We start from the raw sequence: 20,598 nt of genomic DNA, 5'->3' as shown, positions 1-20,598 counted from the left end.
GACCTTGTGCATAACCAAAGATAAAATTCATTAACGGCAAAAGTCATACTCGCATACAGACATTATGGAAAAGATTGTCAGTGCAACAGCAATCAGAACCATGTCTCTAAAATCTGCGACCTGGACCGGATGTTTACGGAGGACCAGACGGCATTGCAAACCGGCTTATGTGTTTTGAGGGAGAACCCTCTTCCTCAGAGCCTAGCAGGTACCATGCCAGTGACTGGTTGCTGTTTTTCAGTTACTCATGAACCTCTACCGTTTTGATGTTACATGTACCGCATACTATGGTTAAAGAGGAAGTAAACCCTGATGAGTTTACTTCCTCTTTGATTTCCTGCAAAGATAAAGCATAATGGACTACTATGCATCGCATAGTAGTCCATTATGTGTCACTTACCTGACACAGGAGCCAGAAAAGTCACCGCTGTCCCCTGTAGTCCGGAGCATCCATCTTCTTGGTGGGTCTCGCTGCTCCATCGCTGTCATTCGGCGAAGCCGCAATGACGTCACTCCCTTTAAAGTGGTTGTAAACCCTTACAACACACTTTGACCTACAGGTAAGCCTAGATTAAGGCTTACCTGTAGGTCCAAGAAATATCGAATACCGTGTAGGTTTAGGAGATATTTACCGAAAGACAGGCACCGCTGTCTACGGCGTTAATGGTGCCGCTCTCAGTGCGCCTGTGCACCGCTGTCTACGGCGCATGCGCCGTAGACAGCGGTGCCTGTCTTTCGGTAAATATCTCCTAAACCGAGATATTTACCGAAAGACAGGCACCGCTGTCTACGGCGCATGCGCCGTAGACAGCGGTGCGCAGGCGCACTGAGAGCGGCACCATTAACGGCGATTATGCCGAGCGTGGCAGCTCCCGTGCACATGCGCGGGAGTGACGGCATCGCGGCTTCGCTGAATGACAGCGGTGCAGCAGCGAAGACCCACCGAGAAGATTAATGCGCCGGACTACAAGGGACAACGGTGACATCGCTGGCTCCTGTGTCAGGTAAGTGACACATAATGGACTGCATAGTAGTCCATTATGCTTTACCTTTGCAGGGAATCAAAGAGGAAGTAAACTCATCAGGGTTTACTTCCTCTTTAAGGACCAAGTTGTTTGGTGATATACCAGATCCTCACATGCACCCCCTTGAATAACTTCAGACCAGGCTCTGAGCAGTTGAATCAACATTTACTGTAACTTGACAAACAGGTATAATGTGCAATAACATTCTGAATTCGAACTGAACCTAACTGTGGCTGCCCCAGGTTACCTGCACAAGAAGAGTATCTTGGAGATAAGTGCATGCTCGGTAGTGCTCTAGCAGAGGTGTCCATGTTCCAGGGTTCTCCTGGCGGATCGGCATTCAGAGTGGACCATAGATCCCAGCAAGTATTTAGTGTAGGTTTCCCATGCGTTTCCCCAAGTGTTCCCTGGAGCCCCTTAGGATCTGGACCTCTTCCTATTATAGAACATGGGAGGGTGACTGGACCCCAGCGAAAGCCCGCAAACACACAAACCGGGGGGGAAAAAGGTGGTAAAACATTAACCCCTTCAATCTGACCTGGGCAGCCAGGTGCTAACTACACACAGTAGGCAACGAATGGAAGAAATGGTGGGCAGTCAGGGGCAGTACTGGGATCTGAAACACCCAGTACTAGATACGAGCCATGTGTCTCGTTTGCCTGACTCTAGTTATGCTCCTGGCTATGGACACAGCAGGTATGCAATACAGGACAAATATTTTTCTAAAATAGGTACGTTGTTTCCTATTATATCTTTGCATTATCTTTATCCCTTCATATAACTAATCACATGACTACAGCACAAGCCACAGCCCAGCTTCACCCTGTGAAGGAGGAAGTAGCCCCTCCCAACTGCCTTCCTCTCCGGTGTCAGCCATGGCGATGCCGTCTGCTGCTTTGAGAACCAAGCTGGAATGTCCCATCTGTCTGAAGAATTACAAAGATCCCGTGAACCTGAGATGTGGACACAACTACTGCCGGTACTGTATTGATTGTCTGCTGAATATACAGGAGGGCACTGGAGGATATTCCTGTCCTGAATGTGGAGAGTATTTTAAGAGGCGTCCTGCACTGCACAGTAACAAGAAGCTACGTAGCATGGTGGAGGATTTCCTGTCCGCTCAGCCACATCAGGAGGAGTCCGGGGTCTCCTGCACTTACTGTGTGGACTCTCCTGTACCTGCTGTTAGATCCTGTCTGCACTGTGAGGTTTCTCTGTGTAAGAAACACCTGAGAGTCCACAAAAAGTCCCCAGTACACGTCCTTATTGAACCCACCTTGTCCATGGAGAGCAGGAAATGCTCCGTCCATAAGAAGAAGATCCTGGAGTATTACTGCACTGAGGACGAGACCTGTATCTGTGTGTCCTGCAGTTTGACTGAAGAACATAAAGGACACCAGGTGGAGAAATTGGATGTGGCTTCCAAGAAGAAGAAGGAGACACTGAGGAATGTTCTTCAGAAACTTCAGACAAAGAAAGCGGAGACGGAGGAAAGAGTGAAGAGTTTGCAGGAATACAGGACCAAAGTAGAACAAAAAGTCGTCGGTGACACCGACAGTGTCACTGCCCTGTTTAAAGATCTCAGGAAACGTCTGGAAAACCTGGAGAAAGGAATCCTGAGGAGGATCTCCAGGCAGGCAGAGTATGCCTCTCTCTGCATCTGGGACCTCCAAATAAAAAAGGACGATTTGTACAGGAAGATATGTCACATCGAGGAGCTGTGCAACGTGACGGATCCACTGACTGTCCTACAGGAATCGGACACAGGTGACTTGTATGATACTGATGATAGAGATAATCAGGACAGAGAGAGACACGAGAGGTTCCTCCATGATGGAGGTTGTCTGGATGTGGCTGACCTCTTACAATCAAGTTTAATGGATATAATAAGAGACGTAAATGTATACTTCTATATACGGGAACCTACGGCGATATTACTGGATGAAAACACAACTGATAATTCTCTAAAGCTATCAGACGACAGAAAAACGATATCCATATCATCTATAGACCAGGAACGTCCAGAAACACCAGAGAGGTTTTATCGTTGTCCTCAGGCGTTGAGCAGTGAGAGTTTCTCCTCGGGGAGACATTACTGGGAAGTGGATTTTGGGGGAATAGATGGATGGGTAGTCGGGATGTCTTACTTCGGTGTAGAGAGGAGTGGAGAGCTAGCAAAGTTTGGACATAACGACAAGTCCTGGGCTTTGTACAGGAATGGTAATCAGTATTTGGCGATGTATGACAATAAAGGGGTCCTTTTACCTGCCAATATCCCCAATTACAGAGTCAGGATATATCTGGATTATGAAGCCGGGCAGATTTCCTTTTATGATCTGAGTGACCCAGTCCAACACCTCCACACCTTCACCACCAAATTCACTGAACCCCTCCATGTTGCGTTAGGTGTCTGGGAAGATTTTCTAAAGATCTGTGGGGGTAATCCAAAGACGTGAGGAGACGTTTAAAAAATGGTATTAATCCCAAAAGCAAACATTTAATATTTTGCAGTTTACCAATTCTTATGTCGCGTACACACGGTCGTACTTTACGGCAAACAAACGTTCGAGGTGAGCTTGTTGTCAGAAAGTCCGACCGTGTGTAGGCTCCATCGGACATTTGCTGTCGGAATTTCCAACAACAAATGTTCGAAGAGCAGGTTCTCCAATTTTTCCAACAACAAACTTTGTTGTCAGAAATTCAGAGCGTGTGTGTACCCAAGTCCGACGCACAAAAGTCCACACATGTTTAGAATCAAGCCGAAGAGCCGCACTGGCTATTGAACTTCATTATTCTCGGCTTGTTGTACATGTTGTACGTCACCGCGTTCTTGACGTTTGGAATTTCCGACAATATTTGTGTGACCGTGTGTATGCAAGACAAGTTTGAGGCAACATCCTTCGGAAAAAAAATCCCACGGTTTTGTTGTCGGAAATTCCGATCGTGTGTAGGCGGCATTAGATTAATTTGTTTTCTTTTTTAGGCTTTCTTTCTTCTATTTTCATCTGGTCATCTGGTCGGTAAGTCTGTTGCTTTTCAAAAGAACAAGCTCTCTTGAGACAAACCATTTACCACTGACAGTTGTTCTTACACAACTGTTTGCTGTAATTGATTATAAAATGTGAGCTTGAGCTTGGCTTCAATTTGTTAGTCAGTGGCGTCACTATGGGGGGTGCGGAGGGTGCAGACCGCACTTGGGAGACACCAGCCAGAGTGGTGACACCATCAAGTAGGTTGGAAGTGGCATGTGACCACGGCTCTTTAAATAAGAGCTGGCTTCCTCTTGCCAGGAAGGGTCTGGGGGAGGGGAGCAACTTCTCGTGTCCAGTCGCTGCTTTTCCCCCAGTCCCTGGAGACCCCCCAAAGACCTAGGTGGCTCCACAGTCCCAGAAGACTCTTTAGTACCTGGAGATGCCACAGTCCCAGGTGGCCCTATAGTCCCTGGTGATCCCACAACACAACCCCCATAGATCCACAAGATCTCACAGTTTCAGATGATCCCATTGTCTCAGGTGATCCACTGTTCTAGGTGGCCCCATAGCCCAAGATGGCCCCACAGTTTCAGGAGACCCCATAGATCCAGGTGATCCCACAGTTCCATGTGGCTCTTTAGCCACAGGTGACGTTTCAGATGATCCCAGAGTCCAAAGTGACCCACAATTACAGGTGGTCCCATAGCCCGAAATGGCTAATCGGTCTCAGGAGATCGTGCAGTTTGCTGGTGGTCCTCTAGCCCCATGTGATCCCACAATTTCCGAAGATCCAGGTGATCCACAGTTCCAGGTGGCCCCATAGCAGGGGCGGACTGACAACTCATGGGGCCCCCAGGCAATAGGAGATTATGGGGCCCCCGGGCAATCGGAGACTATGGGGCCACACAGTATACACAAACACACACACACACAGTATACAATCACACAGTATACACAGACATGTTTCTATTGGCTGAGAAGGTACTGGAGAGGTGGGGCAGCTATAATCTCTGGATTTTTAGACCAAAAGGATGTCGGTAAGGGGCATTTCAGAGACAGATGTAAAAAGAACACAACTTTTTACATACTGTCCCTGGTTTTACTGAGGCTGGCAACCGTGGTGGGGCCCCCTAGTGGCATGGGGCCCTCGGGCAGTGCCCGAGTGGCCCAATGGTCAGTCCGCCCCTGCCCCATAGTCCCAAGTGTTCCCACTGGTTCAGATGACCCCCACAGGTCCAGGTGACCCTAAAGTTTCAGGTTATCCTACAGTTCCAGGATTTAGTTAAGATGTTAACTAAATGCTTATGTATTTGTTCCTCTTTAGTTTTGTGTTATTTATTATTTCAGTAACGTTTAAACTTTTAAAGAACGATGTTTATTTTAGCACAATATTTTTACATAATATTGTTATTCAAATTTGCTAGCTGCTTGATAGTTGTTAACGGCACTACTATTGCCATTATATGCAGTATTATATAGGGAAAAAAAAAGTGTTTTACCGAAACCAGGTGACACCCACCATAGTGACGCCACTGTTGTTAGTGTATTTCAATCTGCTAGTACATTTAACATCCCCAGACTGAAAAATGCTGCTGTCCAAAGTGGTCTTTATTGCTCCTTCATCCAGAGTGGAGGCGCTCGAATACAGGAGTTGTGTTACTGGCCAGATCAAGAGGTGAAAACAGAGGGGGGAGCCTAAAAAATTTTTATGTTTGTTAAGCTGCAATTTATTAAATTTTTGGATTTTTGGGTTTAGTATGTTTTTTAATCGGATTTTCTCCTTCCTAACAGATCACTGTGATTGGTTGCAATATTAATTACCCAACTACAGGAGTCAGTGCTATTGATCAGTCATTAGGACAAGAACGTGTATATCTATCTATCTATCTATCTATCTATCTATCTATCTATCTATCTATCATTATTAGTTTTCCTCTAATTTTTGAAATAGGAAGTTATCACCGTGGGTGACACTGGGAACCCTTCCAGAATTTTGTGTAGATGGTGTTGTATCAATAAAGTTGATTGCTACTGCTTTCTAAAAAAAAAAAAAAAAAATGGTACATAATCGAGTAGGATGAGCCCAAAGATCCCCCCCACCAGTGATGGAGAACCTTGGCACCCCAGATGTTTTGGAACTACATTTCCCATGATGCTCAACTACACTGCAGAGTGCCAGAGCATCATGGGAAATGTAGTTCCAAAACATCTGGGGTGCCAAGGTTCGCCATCACTGCCCCCCACCATATCCCCAGTGATGCTTTCATGATTTAAATTCAAGTACAATGGTTTATGGTTTTATAATAATAAAAAAAATCTAATGTTTTCATCTGATCCATGTATTTGTTGTCATTTGTATAAAATCTTTATTTAAAAAATTGTAAATGGTGTATCCATGGCACTCAGTTTACAAGGCATGCTGGGATTTTTTTTTTGTGGTCTCCAGACTGGATAAGTAGCCTGAGTAGTCCCAGTTTGCCATCCAAGTGCTGTCATGTCCATCCTCCGGTGTCCTTTCTTAGGCCGGGTTCACACCGCTGCGATGCGGGAACGCTGCGAATCCGCGGCGTTTTCCCGCATCGCATTACTCCCGCCGGCAGTTGCCCTATGCGGACGGCTGGGAGTGTCAATGATATGTTAATGACACCCCCAGATCCGTCCGCATATCGCAGTGCGATCTGCCGACTCGCACAGGAATCGGATCGCATGGTGTGAACCCCTATGCGATCCGATTCTGTTGCGGACCAAAAAAAGGGTCCCGTGCGAGTTTGCTGCGGGAGCGATGCGAATTCAGCCATACTATCTGTATGGCTGAACTCGTATCGCTACGGAGATCGGATGTGATTTGCAGTGCGAATCACATCCGGATCTCCCCCCGCAGCAGTGTGAACCCAGCCTTAGGCTCGCTTCACACTTATGCATGGCACAAGATCGCATGTGATTCGCACCGCACTGCAAATAACATGCAATATCCGTGCGATTGCACAGATACAGATTGTATGGCTGAATTCGCATCGCACTGAGGCCAAACTCGCACCGGACTCTTTTTTTTTTTTTTGGTCCGCATCAGAATCAGATCACATGGGTGTTCACACACCCACGCGATCCGATTCATATCTGAACTGTGAGTTGGCAGTGCGATATGCGAGCTGAAATGGGGGTGTCATTAACATTGTATTGACACTCCCAGCAATTCGTATATATATAGCAGTGTGAACTGCCTTGTGAGTCAGGTGCGATGCGGGAACCCGCAGTAGATTCCACAGACACAGACCTTGTACCCACAAAATACTTCTAATTTCTATGCCACAGACACACATAAACCTCGGGACAATAGATCATTTAAAAAAAATAAACTTTCATTCACATTTGCTTTTCTGCATACAAAAAGATAATTTTCCTCACTGAGTCTACCTTAAAGTGTTTGTAAACTATTCAAGTTTGGGAGAAATTCACTGTATCTACAGGTAAGCCTTATTATAGTCTTATCTGTAGGCAAAAGTGGTTGTAAAGGGTTTACAACATACTTTAAAGAACTTAAAACCAGCAAATGAGAGGAGATGAGAGGGAGGGAGTGAGGGGGGAGAGGGGATGAGAGAGAGAGAGAGAGAGAGAGAGAGAAAGAAAGAGAGAAAGAGAGAGAGAGAGAGAGAGAGATGAGATGAGATGAGATGAGAGGGAGGGAGTGAGGGGGGAGGGAGACGAGAGGGAAAAAGTAAGTGGGGAGAGAAAGAAAGAGGGAGAAGGAGAGAGAGGTGAGAGAAGATGCGAGGGAGGGAGGGAGTGAGGGAGAAGATGAGAGGGAGTGAGGGGGGAAGAGAGGGAGGGAGAGGAGATGAGAGGGAGGGAGTGAGGGGAGAGAGAGAGAGGAAATGAGAGAAGTAGGGAGTGAGGGAGACAGAGAGGGAGTGAGGGGGGAGGGAGAGGAGATTAGAGGGAGGGGGGAAGAGAGAGAGAGAGGAGGTGAGGGGGAGGGAATGAGGGAGGAGAGAGATGGAGGGAGTGAGGGGGGAAGAGGGAGAGCAGATGAGAGGGAGGGGGGGCGAAGAGGAGAGAGGGGGGAGAAGGAGAAAGAGGGGGGGTGAGAGAGAGGGGGGAGAAAGAGAGAGAGGGGAAGGAGAGAGAGAGAGAGAGAGAGGGGGGGGAGAGAAGGAGAGAGAGAGGTGGAAGAAGGAGATAGAGGGAGAGGAGGAGAGAGAGGGAGCGAAAGATAGAGAGGGGGAGAAGGAGAGAGTGGGAGAGGAGAGAGAGGGAGAGGAGGAGAGAGAGGGGCGAAGAGGAGAGAGGGAGAGGAGGAGAGGGGCGAAGAGGAGAGAGAGTGGGAGAGGAGGAGAGAGAGGGGGAGAGAAGGAGAGTGAGGGGAGAGAGATGGGGGGGGGAGAGAGAGGGGGAGGAGAGAGAATGAGCAGTGAGGTATGTACAGGGGTCACTTCCAGTGTTATCTATGTAGTGATTTCTCATTCTGTAGAACTCTTCAGCTCTGCTTTTTTCTTATTCAGGACACCTTCACATGTGTGGTTGGGGGTGGTAAAACCATGTGATTGAGCAGTTGTCTTACTGCTCTGCCTTTAGGGTATATTCACACCAGAGGCAATGGAAGTATGTTGGGTGGCTATTCCAGCACAGTCCCATCACATGACATGGCAATATGCTTTGTCTCTGGTAGGTCTGGCTCGGTGTTGCCTCATGCAGTACTTTTGCTCAGTGGAGTGCAATACAAACCTGTCCACAGCCTCAAACTGTGCGACAGTCTGGTGAACTTCATGAAATGTCTGTGTAACATTTCAATAAAGTTTAGTACAAAAAAAAAAAAAAAAGCAGTAGGGTTCACCACAATGTAGAGTGAGGTGACTGCACAGACAGGCGATGCTGTGCTGTAATCCAGCAATTGGTGTGAATGGACTCTTAGCTGACAAGGCAGTCAGGGGTGTGCACGTGCTGCAGCTAAGAATTATTGCTTTACAGCCACAAAAATTACACCCCCCCCCCCCCCCCCCGCTGTATTTGGCGGGCATTACTGATCACTGAATCAAAATATCTCACAGCCAGGATTGTTAGTACTGATTGGTCACACAGCTCCTGGGGGGCACCATTGAAATGGGGGAGGGGGGGGCAATGCCCTCATCTGTCACATTGTGCCTCGCTGCTTCGGGTTTACAATGTGCACAAGGTGAGGTATTTGTCTGTTACTTGCAGGGCGGGTTTGGTGTGTTGAATGGCGGGATTTTCCTGTCTCTATGGACGGGTTGCAACACAAACAAAACCCGCCCTGCAACAGCGAGGCGTGACAACGTGTGACAACTACCGTCTCCCTCCGCTGTTTGCATTGCTTTCAGTTCTGCCCGGCAAAAAAATTCCTCCTACAACGTGTGCATTGGCAGACATCCCAACCTGGAAAAACTCATTTCAGGCAAGTGGCGCCTCAACCAACCCCCCCCTCCAATTATTTTTAATAACTGATTTTTTACAATTTTTGTTTCCTATTTTTTTTTCACAATGCTTTTTGGGGGGAGGGGGTTGGGGCAGTGGACAGTGTTTGTAGAGCAGGGGAGAGTGGTGTCGGTAGTTTTTTATTTTATTTTTTTACACATTTTCATTTTTTAGAAAAATGTTTGAATTTTTTTTTATATTTTTTGGGGGGCTTTGGTGAGACGTCAGCATATACACTTTTTTTTTACACTTCAAAGCAGATCAAATATATATATAGATTGATATATATTTTTTTGTGTTGTGTCTTCTATGCTGTAAGGAGGTGTTTTTCTTAGGAAAATGCTGATGGAGACAGAACACAAGAAGAACGTTTGTGCTCTAGCGTTTGAGAATTCTCCCACTAAAATCAATGCAATTTGGTCCACCACAAAATGGCTGCCAGCCGGGCTCTTGTCTAATAACGTCCTCCATCGGATAGTGTCCCCTGCGTACTGCGCATGCGCAGTACACAGGAACACAGATTCCGAAAATTGCAGAGGATGAACGGCGCCTGCGCCGTGAGTCCAGGTTCTATCCCCACTATCCAAGTGGACATAGAGTTAGAATAAAAAAGAGCCGAGCGCAGCGAGGCCGAGCCTGAAGCGTGGCGAGCGAAGCTCGCCCGCGAGGGACCCTCTAAAATTCACAACCCTATGTCCGCTTGGATGGTGGGGCTACCACCTTCACTCACGGCGCAGGCGCCGTTCAGCTTCGGAGATTTTCCTCTGCACTCTGCACTGCTGGAGGACTCTGCTCCTTCCTCTTTAACTCTCCTCTCCTGAAATACTCTGCTCTGCTGCAGGACTCTGCTCCTTCCTCTATAACTCTCCTCTCCTGAAATACTCTGCTCTGCTGCAGGACTCTGCTCCTTCCTCTATAACTCTCCTCTCCTGAAATACTCTGTAATGCTGGAGGAATTTGCTCCTTCATCTATAACTCCTCTCCTGAAATACTCTGCTCCTTCCTCTATATAACTCTCCTCTCCTGAAATACTCTGCACTGCTGGAGGACTCTGCTCCTTCCTCTATAACTCTCCTCTCCTGAAATACTCTGCACTGCTGGAGGACTCTGCTCCTTCCTCTATAACTCTCCTCTCCTGAAATACTCTGCACTGCTGGAGGACTCTGCTTCTTCCTCTATAACTCTCCTCTCCTGAAATACTCTGCACTGCTGGAGGACTCTGCTCCTTCCTCTATAACTCTCCTCTCCTGAAATACTCTGCACTGCTGGAGGACTCTGCTCCTTCCTCTATAACTCTCCTCTCCTGAAATACTCTGCACTGCTGGAGGACTCTGCTCCTTCCTCTATATCTCTCTTCTCCTGAAATACTCTGCACTGCTGGGGGACTCTTCTCCTTCCTCTATAACTCTCCTCTCCTGAAATGCTCTGCACTGCTGGGTGACTCTGCTCCTTCCTCTATATCTCTCCTCTCCTGAAATACTCTGCACTGCTGGAGGACTCTTCTCCTTCCTCTATAACTCTCCTCTCCTGAAATACTCTGCACTGCTGGAGGACTCTTCTCCTTCCTCTATATCTCTCTTCTCCTGAAATACTCTGCTCTGCTGGAGGACTCTGCTCCTTCCTCTATAACTCTCCTCTCCTGAAATACTCTGCTCTGCTGCAGGACTCTGCTCCTTCCTCTATAACTCTTCTCTCCTGAAATACTCTGTAATGCTGGAGGAATTTGCTCCTTCATCTATAACTCCTCTCCTGAAATACTCTGCTCCTTCCTCTATATAACTCTCCTCTCCTGAAATACTCTGCACTGCTGGAGGACTCTGCTCCTTCCTCTATATCTCTCTTCTCCTGAAATACTCTGCACTGCTGGGGGACTCTTCTCCTTCCTCTATAACTCTCCTCTCCTGAAATGCTCTGCACTGCTGGGTGACTCTGCTCCTTCCTCTATATCTCTCCTCTCCTGAAATACTCTGCACTGCTGGAGGACTCTTCTCCTTCCTCTATAACTCTCCTCTCCTGAAATACTCTGCACTGCTGGAGGACTCTTCTCCTTCCTCTATATCTCTCTTCTCCTGAAATACTCTGCTCTGCTGCAGGACTCTGCTCCTTCCTCTATAACTCTCCTCTCCTGAAATACTCTGCTCTGCTGCAGGACTCTGCTCCTTCCTCTATAACTCTTCTCTCCTGAAATACTCTGTAATGCTGGAGGAATTTGCTCCTTCATCTATAACTCCTCTCCTGAAATACTCTGCTCCTTCCTCTATATAACTCTCCTCTCCTGAAATACTCTGCACTGCTGGAGGACTCTGCTCCTTCCTCTATAACTCTCCTCTCCTGAAATACTCTGCACTGCTGGAGGACTCTGCTCCTTCCTCTATAACTCTCCTCTCCTGAAATACTCTGCACTGCTGGAGGACTCTGCTTCTTCCTCTATAACTCTCCTCTCCTGAAATACTCTGCACTGCTGGAGGACTCTGCTCCTTCCTCTATATCTCTCTTCTCCTGAAATACTCTGCACTGCTGGGGGACTCTTCTCCTTCCTCTATAACTCTCCTCTTCTGAAATGCTCTGCACTGCTGGGTGACTCTGCTCCTTCCTCTATATCTCTCCTCTCCTGAAATACTCTGCACTGCTGGAGGACTCTTCTCCTTCCTCTATAACTCTCCTCTCCTGAAATACTCTGCACTGCTGGGGGACTCTGCTCCTTCCTCTATAACTCTCCTCTCCTGAAATACTCTGCACTGCTGGAGGACTCTTCTCCTTCCTCTATATCTCTCTTCTCCTGAAATACTCTGCTCTGCTGGAGGACTCTGCTCCTTCCTCTATAACTCTCCTCTCCTGAAATACTCTGCTCTGCTGGAGGACTCTGCTCCTTCCTCTATAACTCTCCTCTCCTGAAATACTCTGCACGGCTGGAGGACTCTTCTCCTTCCTCTATATCTCTCCTCTCCTGAAATACTCTGCACTGCTGGAGGACTCTGCTCCTTCCTCTATATCTCTCCTCTCCTGAAATACTCTGCACTGCTGGAGGACTCTGCTCCTTCCTCTATAACTCTCCTCTCCTGAAATACTCTGCACTGCTGGGGCATTCTGCTCCTTCCTCTATAACTCTCCTCTCCTGAAATACTCTGCACTGCTGGAGGACTCTGCTCCTTCCTCTATAACTCTCCTCTCCTGAAACACTCTGCACTGCTGGAGGACTCCGCTCCTTCCTCTATATAACTCTCCTCTCCTGAAATACTCTGCACTGCTGGGGGACTCGTCTCCTTCCTCTATATCTCTCCTCTCCTGAAATACTCTGCTCTGCTGGAGGACTCTGCTCCTTCCTCTATAACTCTCCTCTCCTGAAATACTCTGCTCTGCTGGAGGACTCTGCTCCTTCCTCTATAACTCTCCTCTCCTGAAATACTCTGCACTGCTGGAGGACTCAACTCCTTCCTCTATAACTCTCATCTCCTGAAATACTCTGCACTGCTGGAGGACTCTGCTCCTTCCTCTATAACTCTCCTCTCCTGAAATACTCTGCACTGCTGGAGGACTCTTCTCCTTCCTCTATATCTCGCCTCTCCTGAAATACTCTGCACTGCTGGGGGACTCAACTCCTTCCTCTATAACTCTCATCTCCTGAAATACTCTGCACTGCTGGGGGACTCTGCTCCTTCCACTATAACTCTCATCTCCTGAAATACTCTGCACTGCTGGGGGACTCTTCTCCTTCCTCTATAACTCTCATCTCCTGAAATACTCTGCACTGCTGGGGGACTCCGCTCCCTCCTCTATATAACTCTCCTCTCCTGAAATACTCTGCACTGCTGGAGGACTCTTCTCCTTCCTCTATAACTCTCATCTCCTGAAATACTTTGCACTGCTGGAGGACTCTTCTCCTTCCTCTATATCTCGCCTCTCCTGAAATACTCTGCACTGCTGGAGGACTCTGCTCCTTCCTCTATATAACTCTCCTCTCCTGAAATACTCTGCACTGCTGGGGGACTCTTCTCCTTCCTCTATAACTCTCATCTCCTGAAATACTTTGCACTGCTGGAGGACTCTTCTCCTTCCTCTATATCTCTCCTCTCCTGAAATACTCAGCTCCTTCCTCTATAACTCTCCTCTCCTGAAATACTCTGCACTGCTGGAGGTCTCAACTCCTTCCTCTATAACTCTCCTCTCCTGAAATACTCTGCACTGCTGGAGGACTCAACTCCTTCCTCTATAACTCTCCTCTCCTGAAATACTCTGCTCCTTCCTCTATAACGCTCCTCTCCTGAAATACTCTGCACTGCTGGGGGACTCTTCTCCTTCCTCTATAACTCTCCTCTCCTGAAATACTCTGCACTGCTGGAGGACTCTTCTCCTTCCTCTATAACTCTCCTCTCCTGAAATACTCTGCACTGCTGGAGGACTCAACTCCTTCCTCTATAACTCTCCTCTCCTGAAATACTCTGCTCCTTCCTCTATAACGCTCCTCTCCTGAAATACTCTGCACTGCTGGGGGACTCTTCTCCTTCCTCTATAACTCTCCTCTCCTGAAATACTCTGCACTGCTGGAGGACTCTGCTCCTTCCTCTATAACTCTTCTCTCCTGAAATACTCTGCTCCTTCCTCTATAACGCTCCTCTCCTGAAATACTCTGCACTGCTGGGGGACTCTTCTCCTTCCTCTATAACTCTCCTCTCCTGAAATACTCTGCACTGCTGGAGGACTCTTCTCCTTCCTCTATAACTCTCCTCTCCTGAAATACTCTGCACTGCTGGAGGACTCAACTCCTTCCTCTATAACTCTCCTCTCCTGAAATACTCTGCACTGCTGGGGGACTCTTCTCCTTCCTCTATAACTCTCCTCTCCTGAAATACTCTGCACTGCTGGAGGACTCAACTCCTTCCTCTATAACTCTCCTCTCCTGAAATACTCTGCTCCTTCCTCTATAACGCTCCTCTCCTGAAATACTCTGCACTGCTGGAGGACTCTGCTCCTTCCTCTATAACTCTCCTCTCCTGAAATACTCTGCACTGCTGGAGGACTCTGCTCCTTCCACTATAACTCTCCTCTCCTGAAATACTCTGCACTGCTGGAGGACTCTGCTCCTTCCACTATAACTCTCCTCTCCTGAAATACTCTGCACTGCTGGGGGACTCGTCTCCTTCCTCTATATCTCTCCTCTCCTGAAATACTCTGCTCTGCTGGAGGACTCTGCTCCTTCCTCTATAACTCTCCTCTCCTGAAATACTCTGCTCTGCTGGAGGACTCTGCTCCTTCCTCTATAACTCTCCTCTCCTGAAATACTCTGCACTGCTGGAGGACTCAACTCCTTCCTCTATAACTCTCATCTCCTGAAATACTCTGCACTGCTGGAGGACTCTGCTCCTTCCTCTATAACTCTCCTCTCCTGAAATACTCTGCACTGCTGGAGGACTCTTCTCCTTCCTCTATATCTCGCCTCTCCTGAAATACTCTGCACTGCTGGAGGACTCTGCTCCTTCCACTATAACTCTCCTCTCCTGAAATACTCTGCACTGCTGGGGGACTCTTCTCCTTCCTCTATAACTCTCATCTCCTGAAATACTCTGCACTGCTGGGGGACTCCGCTCCCTCCTCTATATAACTCTCCTCTCCTGAAATACTCTGCACTGCTGGAGGACTCTTCTCCTTCCTCTATATCTCTCCTCTCCTGAAATACTCTGCACTGCTGGAGGACTCTTCTCCTTCCTCTATAACTCTCATCTCCTGAAATACTTTGCACTGCTGGAGGACTCTTCTCCTTCCTCTATATCTCTCCTCTCCTGAAATACTCTGCACTGCTGGAGGACTCTGCTCCTTCCTCTATATAACTCTCCTCTCCTGAAATACTCTGCACTGCTGGGGGACTCTTCTCCTTCCTCTATAACTCTCATCTCCTGAAATACTTTGCACTGCTGGAGGACTCTTCTCCTTCCTCTATATCTCTCCTCTCCTGAAATACTCAGCTCCTTCCTCTATAACTCTCCTCTCCTGAAATACTCTGCACTGCTGGAGGTCTCAACTCCTTCCTCTATAACTCTCCTCTCCTGAAATACTCTGCACTGCTGGAGGACTCAACTCCTTCCTCTATAACTCTCCTCTCCTGAAATACTCTGCTCCTTCCTCTATAACGCTCATCTCCTGAAATACTCTGCACTGCTGGGGGACTCTTCTCCTTCCTCTATAACTCTCCTCTCCTGAAATACTCTGCACTGCTGGAGGACTCTTCTCCTTCCTCTATAACTCTCCTCTCCTGAAATACTCTGCACTGCTGGAGGACTCAACTCCTTCCTCTATAACTCTCCTCTCCTGAAATACTCTGCTCCTTCCTCTATAACGCTCCTCTCCTGAAATACTCTGCACTGCTGGGGGACTCTTCTCCTTCCTCTATAACTCTCCTCTCCTGAAATACTCTGCACTGCTGGAGGACTCTGCTCCTTCCTCTATAACTCTTCTCTCCTGAAATACTCTGCTCCTTCCTCTATAACGCTCCTCTCCTGAAATACTCTGCACTGCTGGGGGACTCTTCTCCTTCCTCTATAACTCTCCTCTCCTGAAATACTCTGCACTGCTGGAGGACTCTTCTCCTTCCTCTATAACTCTCCTCTCCTGAAATACTCTGCTCCTTCCTCTATAACTCTCCTCTCCTGAAATACTCTGCACTGCTGGAGGACTCTGCTCCTTCCTCTATAACTCTTCTCTCCTGAAATACTCTGCTCCTTCCTCTATAACGCTCCTCTCCTGAAATACTCTGCACTGCTGGGGGACTCTTCTCCTTCCTCTATAACTCTCCTCTCCTGAAATACTCTGCACTGCTGGAGGACTCAACTCCTTCCTCTATATCTCTCCTCTCCTGAAATACTCAGCTCCTTCCTCTATAACTCTCCTCTCCTGAAATACTCTGCACTGCTGGAGGACTCTGCTCCTTCCTCTATAACGCTCCTCTCCTGAAATACTCTGCACTGCTGGGGGACTCTTCTCCTTCCTCTATAACTCTCCTCTCCTGAAATACTCTGCACTGCTGGAGGACTCAACTCCTTCCTCTATAACTCTCCTCTCCTGAAATACTCTGCTCCTTCCTCTATAACGCTCCTCTCCTGAAATACTCTGCACTGCTGGGGGACTCTTCTCCTTCCTCTATAACTCTCCTCTCCTGAAATACTCTGCACTGCTGGAGGACTCAACTCCTTCCTCTATAACTCTCCTCTCCTGAAATACTCTGCTCCTTCCTCTATAACGCTCCTCTCCTGAAATACTCTGCACTGCTGGGGGACTCTTCTCCTTCCTCTATAACTCTCCTCTCCTGAAATACTCTGCACTGCTGGAGGACTCTGCTCCTTCCACTATAACTCTCCTCTCCTGAAATACTCTGCACTGCTGGAGGACTCTGCTCCTTCCTCTATATAACTCTCCTCTCCTGAAATACTCTGCACTGCTGGAGGACTCTTCTCCTTCCTCTATATCTCTCCTCTCCTGAAATACTCAGCTCCTTCCTCTATAACTCTCCTCTCCTGAAATACTCTGCACTGCTGAAGGTCTCAACTCCTTCCTCTATAACTCTCCTCTCCTGAAATACTCTGCACTGCTGGGGGACTCTGCTCCTTCCTCTATAACTCTCCTCTCCTGAAATACTCTGCACTGCTGGAGGTCTCAACTCCTTCCTCTATAACTCTCCTCTCCTGAAATACTCTGCTCTGCTGGAGGACTCTTCTCCTTCCTCTATAACTCTCATCTCCTGAAATACTTTGCACTGCTGGAGGACTCTTCTCCTTCCTCTATATCTCTCCTCTCCTGAAATACTCAGCTCCTTCCACTATAACTCTCATCTCCTGAAATACTCTGCACTGCTGGGGGACTCTTCTCCTTCCTCTATAACTCTCATCTCCTGAAATACTTTGCACTGCTGGAGGACTCTTCTCCTTCCTCTATATCTCTCCTCTCCTGAAATACTCAGCTCCTTCCTCTATAACTCTCCTCTCCTGAAATACTCTGCACTGCTGGAGGTCTCAACTCCTTCCTCTATAACTCTCCTCTCCTGAAATACTCTGCACTGCTGGAGGACTCTTCTCCTTCCTCTATAACTCTCCTCTCCTGAAATACTCTGCACTGCTGGAGGACTCTTCTCCTTCCTCTATATCTCGCCTCTCCTGAAATACTCTGCACTGCTGGAGGACTCTGCTCCTTCCACTATAACTCTCCTCTCCTGAAATACTCTGCACTGCTGGAGGACTCCGCTCCCTCCTCTATATAACTCTCCTCTCCTGAAATACTCTGCACTGCTGGAGGACTCTTCTCCTTCCTCTATATCTCTCCTCTCCTGAAATACTCAGCTCCTTCCTCTATAACTCTCCTCTCCTGAAATACTCTGCACTGCTGAAGGTCTCAACTCCTTCCTCTATAACTCTCCTCTCCTGAAATACTCTGCACTGCTGGGGGACTCAACTCCTTCCTCTATAACTCTCCTCTCCTGAAATACTCTGCACTGCTGGAGGACTCTGCTCCTTCCTCTATAACTCTCCTCTCCTGAAATACTCTGCACTGCTGGAGGTCTCAACTCCTTCCTCTATAACTCTCCTCTCCTGAAATACTCTGCTCTGCTGGAGGACTCTTCTCCTTCCTCTATAACTCTCATCTCCTGAAATACTTTGCACTGCTGGAGGACTCTTCTCCTTCCTCTATATCTCTCCTCTCCTGAAATACTCAGCTCCTTCCACTATAACTCTCATCTCCTGAAATACTCTGCACTGCTGGAGGACTCTGCTCCTTCCTCTATATAACTCTCCTCTCCTGAAATACTCTGCACTGCTGGGGGACTCTTCTCCTTCCTCTATAACTCTCATCTCCTGAAATACTTTGCACTGCTGGAGGACTCTTCTCCTTCCTCTATATCTCTCCTCTCCTGAAATACTCAGCTCCTTCCTCTATAACTCTCCTCTCCTGAAATACTCTGCACTGCTGGAGGTCTCAACTCCTTCCTCTATAACTCTCCTCTCCTGAAATACTCTGCACTGCTGGAGGACTCAACTCCTTCCTCTATAACTCTCCTCTCCTGAAATACTCTGCTCCTTCCTCTATAACGCTCCTCTCCTGAAATACTCTGCACTGCTGGGGGACTCTTCTCCTTCCTCTATAACTCTCCTCTCCTGAAATACTCTGCACTGCTGGAGGACTCTTCTCCTTCCTCTATAACTCTCCTCTCCTGAAATACTCTGCACTGCTGGAGGACTCAACTCCTTCCTCTATAACTCTCCTCTCCTGAAATACTCTGCTCCTTCCTCTATAACGCTCCTCTCCTGAAATACTCTGCACTGCTGGAGGACTCTGCTCCTTCCTCTATAACTCTTCTCTCCTGAAATACTCTGCTCCTTCCTCTATAACGCTCCTCTCCTGAAATACTCTGCACTGCTGGGGGACTCTTCTCCTTCCTCTATAACTCTCCTCTCCTGAAATACTCTGCACTGCTGGAGGACTCTTCTCCTTCCTCTATAACTCTCCTCTCCTGAAATACTCTGCACTGCTGGAGGACTCAACTCCTTCCTCTATAACTCTCCTCTCCTGAAATACTCTGCTCCTTCCTCTATAACGCTCCTCTCCTGAAATACTCTGCACTGCTGGGGGACTCTTCTCCTTCCTCTATAACTCTCCTCTCCTGAAATACTCTGCACTGCTGGAGGACTCTGCTCCTTCCTCTATAACTCTCCTCTCCTGAAATACTCTGCACTGCTGGAGGACTCTGCTCCTTCCACTATAACTCTCCTCTCCTGAAATACTCTGCACTGCTGGAGGACTCCGCTCCCTCCTCTATATAACTCTCCTCTCCTGAAATACTCTGCACTGCTGGAGGACTCTTCTCCTTCCTCTATATCTCTCCTCTCCTGAAATACTCAGCTCCTTCCTCTATAACTCTCCTCTCCTGAAATACTCTGCACTGATGAAGGCCTCAACTCCTTCCTCTATAACTCTCCTCTCCTGAAATACTCTGCACTGCTGGGGGACTCTGCTCCTTCCTCTATAACTCTCCTCTCCTGAAATACTCTGCACTGCTGGAGGTCTCAACTCCTTCCTCTATAACTCTCCTCTCCTGAAATACTCTGCTCTGCTGGAGGACTCTTCTCCTTCCTCTATAACACTCATCTCCTGAAATAATTTGCACTGCTGGAGGACTCTTCTCCTTCCTCTATATCTCTCCTCTCCTGAAATACTCAGCTCCTTCCACTATAACTCTCATCTCCTGAAATACTCTGCACTGCTGGAGGACTCTGCTCCTTCCTCTATATAACTCTCCTCTCCTGAAATACTCTGCACTGCTGGGGGACTCTTCTCCTTCCTCTATAACTCTCATCTCCTGAAATACTTTGCACTGCTGGAGGACTCTTCTCCTTCCTCTATATCTCTCCTCTCCTGAAATACTCTGCTCCTTCCTCTATAACTCTCCTCTCCTGAAATACTCTGCACTGCTGGAGGACTCAACTCCTTCCTCTATAACTCTCCTCTCCTGAAATACTCTGCACTGCTGGGGGACTCTTCTCCTTCCTCTATAACTCTCCTCTCCTGAAATACTCTGCACTGCTGGAGGACTCTTCTCCTTCCTCTATAACTCTCCTCTCCTGAAATACTCTGCACTGCTGGAGGACTCTTCTCCTTCCTCTATAACTCTCCTCTCCTGAAATACTCTGCACTGCTGGAGGACTCAACTCCTTCCTCTATAACTCTCCTCTCCTGAAATACTCTGCTCCTTCCTCTATAACTCTCCTCTCCTGAAATACTCTGCACTGCTGGAGGACTCTTCTCCTTCCTCTATAACTCTCCTCTCCTGAAATACTCTGCACTGCTGGAGGACTCAACTCCTTCCTCTATAACTCTCCTCTCCTGAAATACTCTGCTCCTTCCTCTATAACGCTCCTCTCCTGAAATACTCTGCACTGCTGGGGGACTCTTCTCCTTCCTCTATAACTCTCCTCTCCTGAAATACTCTGCACTGCTGGAGGACTCAACTCCTTCCTCTATAACTCTCCTCTCCTGAAATACTCTGCTCCTTCCTCTATAACGCTCCTCTCCTGAAATACTCTGCACTGCTGGGGGACTCTTCTCCTTCCTCTATAACTCTCCTCTCCTGAAATACTCTGCACTGCTGGAGGACTCTTCTCCTTCCTCTATATCTCGCCTCTCCTGAAATA

The 20,598-nt window shown here is 47.8% G+C and overlaps 1 protein-coding gene across 1 annotated transcript; it reads left to right on the top strand.

The window, feature by feature from the left end:
- The first annotated feature begins 1,853 nt into the window (after positions 1 to 1,853).
- On the top strand, positions 1,854 to 6,331 carry LOC143961625 (E3 ubiquitin-protein ligase TRIM39-like). The gene has a single exon (XM_077470948.1). It carries the CDS (start codon positions 1,901 to 1,903, stop codon positions 3,479 to 3,481), a length of 1,581 nt encoding a protein of 526 aa, XP_077327074.1. The 5' UTR covers positions 1,854 to 1,900; the 3' UTR covers positions 3,482 to 6,331.
- Positions 6,332 to 20,598: the final 14,267 nt, after the last annotated feature.

The sequence above is a fragment of the Lithobates pipiens genome, unplaced genomic scaffold, assembly GCF_037356315.1.
Source record: "Lithobates pipiens isolate NorthernLeopardFrog02 unplaced genomic scaffold, aLitPip1_a1.2 Scaffold_8, whole genome shotgun sequence".
Taxonomy (NCBI): Eukaryota; Metazoa; Chordata; class Amphibia; order Anura; family Ranidae; genus Lithobates; species Lithobates pipiens.
Note: the sequence above shows the minus strand (reverse complement) of the source record. Positions and strands in the feature narration are given on the sequence as shown.